General features: G+C 41.2%; 1 protein-coding gene across 2 annotated transcripts in view; it reads right to left on the bottom strand.

The window, feature by feature from the left end:
* Positions 1 to 1,821: 1,821 nt before the first annotated feature.
* Positions 1,822 to 8,796, bottom strand: part of trappc11 (trafficking protein particle complex subunit 11) — a 69,416-nt gene continuing 62,441 nt past the window's right edge. For both annotated transcript variants that reach the window (XM_072257708.1, XM_072257709.1), the window contains exons 26-30: positions 5,997 to 6,108; positions 5,692 to 5,783; positions 2,824 to 2,957; positions 2,479 to 2,646; positions 1,822 to 2,299 (exon numbers count right to left, since the gene is read on the bottom strand). In XM_072257708.1, coding sequence (XP_072113809.1) covers positions 2,255 to 2,299; positions 2,479 to 2,646; positions 2,824 to 2,957; positions 5,692 to 5,783; positions 5,997 to 6,108 — 551 coding nt within the window. In that variant the 3' untranslated portion in view covers positions 1,822 to 2,254. The remainder of the gene's footprint in view (positions 2,300 to 2,478; positions 2,647 to 2,823; positions 2,958 to 5,691; positions 5,784 to 5,996; positions 6,109 to 8,796) is intronic.

The raw sequence follows: 8,796 nt of genomic DNA, 5'->3' as shown, positions 1-8,796 counted from the left end.
ACCAATTTCCCCCAGGATCAATAAAGTATGACTACTACTACTTTTTGTAATTGCATCAAAATGTTAGGCCCAGGACAAATCCTCTCAGATGTTGACAGCCAGAAGCGCAAAATCACTCACTCTTTCCATCATTGACCGCTCAATGGGGACTGGTGTGTTCTCCCAACTTCAAAGTCCTGAAATCCCTAATCAATATTTTGGCCCTGCTGATGTTGAGCGTTTGCTTGTTGATGGGACACCATTCAAATAGATCTATCTCACTCCTGAATGCCTCCATGTTGCCATCTGAGGTTTTACCATCAACAGTGGCCGATGTCATCTGCAAATTTATAAAATAAGTTTGAAATGTGCTCAGCCTCTGTAATGGCTTGCCCTCTTGTTCTAGAATTTTCAACTCCCACATTCTTTTGTCAATGTACTATGTTTCTGTTCACTGACCAGATATGAATAAGGAAAGCAAAAGGATGTAATTCTGAGGCCTTATAAGACATTGGTCAGACCGCACTTGGAGTAATGTAAGCAGTTTTGGGCTCCTTATCTAAGAAAAGATGTGCTGGCATTGGAGGGAGTCCAGAGGAGGTTCACAAAAGTGATTCTGGGAATGAAAGAGTTTATGTATGAAGAGCGCTTAATGGCTCTGGGTCTGTACTCGCTGGAGTTTAGAAGAATGAGGGGGATCTCACTGAAGCTCATTGAATATTGCAAGGGCTAGACAGAGTGGATGTGGAGGGTACGTTTCCTATAGTAGATGAGTCTATGCGCAGAGGACATAGCCTCAGGACATTCATTTAGAACAGAAATGAGGAGGAATTTCTTCAGCCAGTGGGTGGGGAATCTGTGCAATTCATTGCAACGGACAACTGTGGAGGCCAAGTCATTGATAGGTCAGGGCATCAAAGGTTACAGGAAGAAGGCAGGAGAATGGGGTTGAGGGGGATAATAAATCAGTCATAATGGAATGGTGGAGCATACAAGATGGGCTGTGTAGCATAATTCTGCTCCTGTGTCTTATATCCTTGTTTACAGGTTATCCCTCTCAGAGACTACCTCCCTTTCCCATGTTCCCTGCAGTTTTACTACATTCTTTTGCCTCCTTTTACTTCTGGCAAAAAGATCTCCAATCTCAAACATTGACTCTGCTTTCTCTTCCTACAGATGTCTCCTGACCTATTGGATATTTTCCAGCATTTTTGGGGTTTTTTTCCGGATATGTTTGCTTTATTCCTACTTATAATCAATGTAAATAACATTTATTTTGCTTATTCTTAAAAAGAGTGGGTTAGAAATAGTGTATACAAGTGAATTAAGGAAAGGCAGCCAATATTTATGCTCCAATAACTTGTATTTCACAATATTCCTTAAGTGAAAAGCAGGATGTTCTTATGGTGCCCTAATCTTCTCACAGTAGCTAATGTCAATTCAGGAATTCTATTCATTGGGATAGTACGAATGCCAAGATGGATTATTTTCATGAGTCCTTTTTTTTTTGGTATTTAATTGTTTACCCTAGTTTTTCTTCTATAGCAAAGTTGTATAAATAATTTTCTAAAATAAAAAATGAATTAACTGACTTTGTATTTCTTAAGTGATGTGATCTTCACTTAGTCAGAATTTCATTGCTCTTCCCTAGTTACACTTGAGAAGATGGTGGTGAAAAATCTTCCTGAACCATTGCAGTCCTTGAAGCGTGGGTGTATCCACAATGCTCTTTGCAGGAAGAGTTCCAAGAGTTTTGACCCAGTAACGTTGAAGGAACAGTGGTGTATTTTCAAGTCAATGACCACAGTAAATTGATCAAATAATGTGCACATACACACACACACACATCATGCATATACATGTTTTACTGAAAAATTCTGTAGCAGCTGCTCCTGTCAAATAGTCAATCAAGACTGCATGATGACAATAATGGAAAATTTACAACAGAATTAAAGTATTGCCAAAGATTAAGATAATTTCTCACTGAACTTAATACAATGTTCGATTATATTATTCCATTCTCAAGTAATTCTTGGCTCATTATCAATCTACAACTGTTTCCAGAACACTAATTTCGGCAACTTGAAATGTTAACTGCTTATGTGTAAGTACAACTTTGGGGCAGTTGAGAAATGCTTAGCTGCTGTAAATACTGCAGCCTCAATTCAAATGAACAGTTCATTTCATACCATCCTTGAACAAATGAGATATTTTATCCACTTCTTTCTTTCAGCTGCAGAAGTCGCAAGTTTTATTCCTCAGAATAGTTTCTCAGTCAAGCAGCTACAACAATTGCTTCATCCGCTTGTCGGCCTTGTGGCTAAAATGAAGGGAAAGGTATAAAAAAGTTAAGAATTTGCACTGGAAGACTATTAGGGATAATTTTCTTTTGTTAGAAATTATCTTAAGAATTCTTTTCTGTGCAACTATTATTGAGTTTTCATTAATAAACTTTACCTCAGGTGTGAAATAGTTTAAAAGTGTTAAGTCTCAGCATACCTTTACAAAAATGTGTGTGGGCAGGAACCTGCGCAACAGCTGGGTGGAGACAGCAGGAAACCGGGGCAAGCTTATGTTGAGACCTGGCAGCTGTTGGTACCCAGCCATGAGGGGATAGAAGTTGTACAATAACTCCTGTTCGGTGTCTGGAAGAATTCTTAACCGGATCTTCGAAAGAAAGCAAAACAAGTTAGTTTTAAAAGTAATCCGCTTTAAGAACTAACACATAAAGCAAACACTGTTAGGATAACCACTTGATTTAACAATACAACAAACATCTGAACCATGTCCCTCTCCCTCAAACTTCAGCCTATTTAGGTAAAATGTATGAGTTATAATTTGTACCTGTTTAAGACCAGAAAACATGAATGCATCATTGGGCTCCACAAAAATCTCCACATCCTGCACTAGTTTGGTCCTGTTTTGTAACCAATATCTGACTGGTAACGACTCACGAACTCTGCCAAATGAAGGAAGATCTTTAAAAGCAAGAAAGGAAAGGTTAGTAACGGGCTTTCAATTCTAATTTTAAAGGTAAGCACATATTTATTAGATCAAAATAATGCATGTTTAAAGTCATAGAGTGTTACAGCACGGAAACAGGCTCTTTGGCCCAACTCATCTATGCCAACCAGGGTGCCCACCCAAGCCAGTCTAATTTTTACTACATTTGGACCTCTTTGCTATAAACCTTTCCTAATCATATACTAATCCAAATGCTTTTTAAAAGTTGTCTTATAGGAGGAAATAACAAGGATGTAGGATTTATGTATAAAGTATTTATCATAGGCTATTCCGGTAAAATTTAAAGTGACTTTTTAAGTAGAAACAGAGAAATCAATAAATGACCTTTCAAGTCTCCACTCCACCACAACTGTTCACATTTTACTATTACCAGGAATAACTTGTTTTTTTTTGGGGGGGGGGTCCCATTTCTGATACCTCTGCAGTAATAGCTTCTAAGTAATCAAGTAATCATGCTTGACCCAACTTATGCCTGCTCTACTCCTCTTGTAGCATTCTGACAGCAATATTCCTCCTTTCTGATCTACCTATGAGCAAGTATGGCTGGACCAGTAGATCCTGAGACCAGGTATCTGGAATACTGGCTTTCAGACAGCTCATGCAATCGGATCTGTTCAAGTGTCTCAGATAATCAGAATAACATTTACGTAATATTACTTTCAAATAAATAATAAAGCGTTAAGTGTCATTTACCTTTGATTGAAGGCCAGAAACCCCGTTAATTGATTATTACTACTCTGGGTGTAACTGGTATGCCTGGTGCAAAGGTGGCAGGCCTGGCTGCGAATTATAGCCATATTTTTGCTTTCTATAGTCAGGAATTGGTGCTGAGCTGAGCAGCATGGTGGGAGATGAGGTGTGTGCAGCTCCATAGAGTTGGTTTACTTAATACTGCGTAAAATGCACATAATTGTTGCAAATTTGCTTGCCAAATTTTAATTGAAAATAATAATGGCAGGGAAATTATTAAAGATCCTTAAAGATAGGGCATACTCACAAAAAAAACTGCTGGCAGAACTCAGTGGGTGAAACAGCATCTGTGGGAGGAAATTCCACAGCATCCCACAAATGCTGTTTGATTCACTGAGTTCATCCAGCAAATTGTTTGTTGCTCCAGATTCCAGTATGTGCAGTCCCATGTGTTGCCCCTAGGATATGTTCTCATCTGGAAAAGTATGCACTTATTAGGGATAGTCAGTAAATCTTTGTGTGGGAAAGTCATGTTTTACAAACTTGATTGAGTTTTCAGGAGATTAAGATGATCAATGAAAGTAGGGCAATTGATGGCTTCTACGTGGACTTTAGTAAACAGTCCCTCACAGTAGGATGATCCAACAGATCAAGGCACCTGGGATCCATTGGTTGACTGGATTCAAATTGACTTGGCGTAGAGGACAGAGGGTAATGGTAGAGGGAAGTTACTCTGACTGGAGGTCAGCACCCAGCGATCGGGGACTTCTTGTTTGTGACAGATAATTTGGAATATAAGTGGGGTGACTATCGAGGCTTCAGATGTTCAAACATTGGTGGAGTTGTGGATGGGATGAAGTTTCTACAGCAGGATATAGATCAGTTGGAAATTTGGGTGGAAAAATAGCAGATGGAGTTTAATACAATCAAGTGTGAGGAGTTGTACTTTGGAAGGCCAAATGTAAGAGGCAAGTATATTGTAAATGGCAGGACCCTGAGAAGCACTGGCACATAGAGGGATCTTGTGCATATAAGTCCATTGCTCCTTGAAAGTGGCAAAAGTAATGAGTAGTGTGGTAAAGAAAATAGATGGCACAGTTGTCTTTATTAGTCAGGGTATTGAGTATAAATATTGGGAAGTTGTGTTGCAGCTTTATAAAACTTTGGTTAGACCACATTGATATATTCTGGTCACAAACAAGAGAAAATCTGCAGATGCTGGAAATCCAAGCAATACACATAAAATGCTGGAGGAACTCAGCAGGCCAGGCAGCAGCTATGGAAAAAAGTACAGTCAATGTTTTGGGCTGAAACTCCTCAACAGGACAGGTATATTCTGGTCATGCCATTACAAGAACAATATGGTGCCTTAGGAGAAGATGCAGATGAGGTTGACCAGGATGTTGCCTGGATTAGTGTGTATTAGCTAAAACAAGGACTGAAACAAATTTAGATTGTTTTCTCTGGAGCAATGGAGACTGAAGAGCTTCCTAACAGAAATTAAAAAATAAGGAGAGGCATAGTTAGTTAGTTAGTGACTTTTTTCCCAGGACAGAAATGTCATGTACTAGAGGGCATAGATTTAAAGTGGGGAGGAAAGGTTAAAGGAGATTTATAAGGAAGAGAGTGATAGGTGCCTGGTTGACACTGCCAGTGGAGCTGGGTAGAAGCAGATACAAGAGCAACATTTTAGTAGTATTTAGACAGGCATATGAACAACCAGGGAATGATCACGTGGAGGCAGATGTGATTAGTTTGGAATGGCATCATGATCAGTACACACATCACAGGCTAAAGAGCCTGTTCCTGTGCTGTACTGTTTTAATAGCAATGACATTTACTTCATCCTTCAATAATACAACTGTGTTTTCTTTCACCTTTGGAAATTGTACTCTCGTTTAAAACTAGTCCATTTAGGCATTAGTTGTGGATTTGCTCCTGCATTCTACATTCAACTTTAAAGCACTGTTATTTTAAAAAATGTGTAATTCACTTCACCTGCATGAACATAGAGTGGAACTGCCTCCACAATCACATGTGGCAATGTAATCATCGTGTTGACAACAGGTACACTTTTAGCAGCAGAGGAGCTTTCAAAATACCAAAGGAAAAGGCATGTTAGTAATTGTTTAGGAACTGAGATGTTGTATTTTAATTTGGAATACGAACAATACAAATTTCCCATTACTAAATTGCATAAATCTTTCAGCATCAATATTTTATATATTTATCAATATTTTAAAAATTGCTTTCAAAACTGGAAGCCCAAGCTGAAAGCACTGCTCTGAATAAATCCTCTTTACCGTTTCCAGGAGATGATATAACGCCCTGAGGCAACTCCACTCTGATTGATTGGTGCTGGTGGACACTGCAAACAGAAGCACTCGCTGGCACTTTCTCCCGTCTGTAAAACCACTGCACAAATAATTTTGTTTAAGTGGTCAGTAACATACTAAAACAACAAATCACAAGTAGATTTTTTTTATTTCCATTCACCAATGAGAAACTGTTATCCAGCTCCCTGTCATTTTCGAGTCAAGGTTAAAAACTTCAGGTTGAACAGCAATCCTTTCTTAATAAACAGACTTTGTCAGTAATTGGCAACAATGCGTCCACCCCAAATCCTTCCCAAAAGGATGCTATGGTTTCCAGTGGAGCATGAGAATTATTTTTCGTGAGTTAGCATTTGGATCCACAGTCTTCCTCAGTTGTGCATAGACTTGCCGATCTGGCAGGAGATGCTATCTAGCAGATCATTCAGCATCTATGCAACAAATACAAGATGGTGGGTTCAAATTCCATGGCGAAGGGTTGAGCATGAAGTAAAACTCTAAGGTGAAGTTTCCATGCAGTACTCAGTAAAACTAGAGATTCCATTTAACACATCCTCTCTGCTCTCTAAGGCTACATCCACACTACGCCGGATAATTTTGAAAACGCCGGTTTCGAGTAAAAACGACAGGCGTCCACACTAAGCGTTTTTCAAAATATCTCTGTCCACGTTAGATGGATATTTGGGCAAATCTCCTCCTACTGGGCATGCGCAGGACACGTAGAAAACAATCGAAGAGGAAACGGTATACTTGGTGCAGGTTTGTCCAGTTCCAAATTCCCCTCGGGATTAATAAAGTATATCTATCTATCTATCCAGAGTAGAAAAACTTAAAAGGAATTGCTCTTGGCTCTCACGGAGGACTTAAAACTAAAAAAGACAAATACTGGAGCGTATGGAGGCAACCGACAGGGAGTTCACGGACAGTATGATCCGGCTGACAACAAACATTGAAAAACTGACTAACGCTGTTGCATTAATAAAGCACCTTGTTAAATGTATAAAACACGTCTTCATCAGTGTTAACTTGTATTTCCATACAATGTTACATTAGGCTGTTACACATCTATTGTCAGAGAAGTACTTGCATAGATAGGTAAACCACCTTCATACGGGGGTGGGGGGAGAGAGAGAGAGAGGGGAGAGAGAGAGAGGGGAGAGAGAGAGAGAGAGGGGGAGGGGAGAGAGGGGGAGGGGGAGGAGAGGGGGGGGAGGGGGAGGAGAGGGGGGGAGAGGGGGAGAGAGGGGGAGAGAGGGGGGGAGAGGGGGGGAGAGGGGGGGAGAGGGGGGGAGAGGGGGGGAGAGGGGGGGAGAGGGGGGGAGAGGGGGGGAGAGGGGGGGAGAGGGGGGGAGAGGGGGGGAGAGGGGGGGAGAGGGGGGGAGAGGGGGGGAGAGGGGGGGAGAGGGGGAGAGGGAGAGAGAGAGGAGGAGGAGGAGGAGGAGGAGGAGGAGGAGGTGATGATGAAATGCCACATCATGACAGCGGTTTTAAAAAGCTCCGGTTACTCCGTACAAACAGCAACGGATATTAGGCGTTTTCAGATTTATTCACTCTGGAGACCGTTTCTGAAAATCTCCGTTTTCGGGAGATGAAAATCCTGTTTTAGTGTGGACAGAGGGTCAAAACGAAGAGAAAAGGCTTCGATTTCAAAATTATCTGGCGTAGTGTGGACATAGCCTAAGTTGAATGCAAATGCAAAAATTCCATGATGCTATTTCAAAGAGGAACTGAGACTTATCTCATGGACAATCTTTATCTCTGATGCGATCCTTAAACATGAGCTGATTGGCCATTAACATATTGTTGCTTCTGGAAGCAGGAATGTGCAAATTATCACCATATCACAATCACAGCACGGAAACAGGCCATCTCGGCCCTTCTAGTCTGTGCCGAACTCTTACTCTCACCTAGTCCCACCGACCTGCACTCAGCCCATAACCCTCCATTCCTTTCCTGTCCATATAACTATCCAATTTAACTTTAAACGACAACATCAAACCTGCCTCAACCACTTCTGCTGGAAGCTCATTCCACACAGCTACGACTCTCTGAGTAAAGAAGTTCCCCTTCATGTTACCCCTAAACTTTTGCCCTTTAACTCTCAACTCATGTCCTCTTATTTGAGTCTCCCCCATTCTCAATGGAAAAAGTCTATCCACGTCAACTCTATCAATCCCCCTCATAATTTTAAACACCTCTATCGTCCCCCCTCAACCTTCTACACTCCAAAGAATAAAGACCTGACTTGTTCAATCTTTCTCTGTAACTTAGGAGATGAAACCCAGGCAACATTTTAGTAAACCTCCTCTGTACTCTCTCAATTTTATTGACATCTTTCCTATAATTCAGTGACCAGAACTGTACACAATACTCCAAATTTGGCCTTACCAGTGCCCTATACAATCTCAACATTACGTCGCAACTCCTATACTCAATGCTCTGATTAATAAAGGCCAGCATACCAAAAGCTTTCTTCACCACCCTATCCACATGAGATTCCACCTTCAGGGGACTATGCACCATTATTCCTAGATCCCTCTGTTCTACAGCATTCTTTAATGCCCTACCATTTACCACAGGGGTCCCCAACCTTCTTTGCACTGCGGACCGGCCGACCCGGGGGGGGGGGTTTGCCAACGGACAAGAGTAGAGCCAAATACGTTGTTTACACAGAGAGACTACAATGACCATGAAGCCTTGCGCAGGCACCAGCGCGCATGCGTGCTTTGCGCATGTGTGTACGTGCCGATTTTTTCTACAAATCGTTTTT

This window comes from Mobula birostris, chromosome 5, assembly GCF_030028105.1.
Source record: "Mobula birostris isolate sMobBir1 chromosome 5, sMobBir1.hap1, whole genome shotgun sequence".
NCBI lineage: Eukaryota > Metazoa > Chordata > Chondrichthyes > Myliobatiformes > Myliobatidae > Mobula > Mobula birostris.
This window is presented reverse-complemented; position numbering and strand designations above follow the sequence as displayed.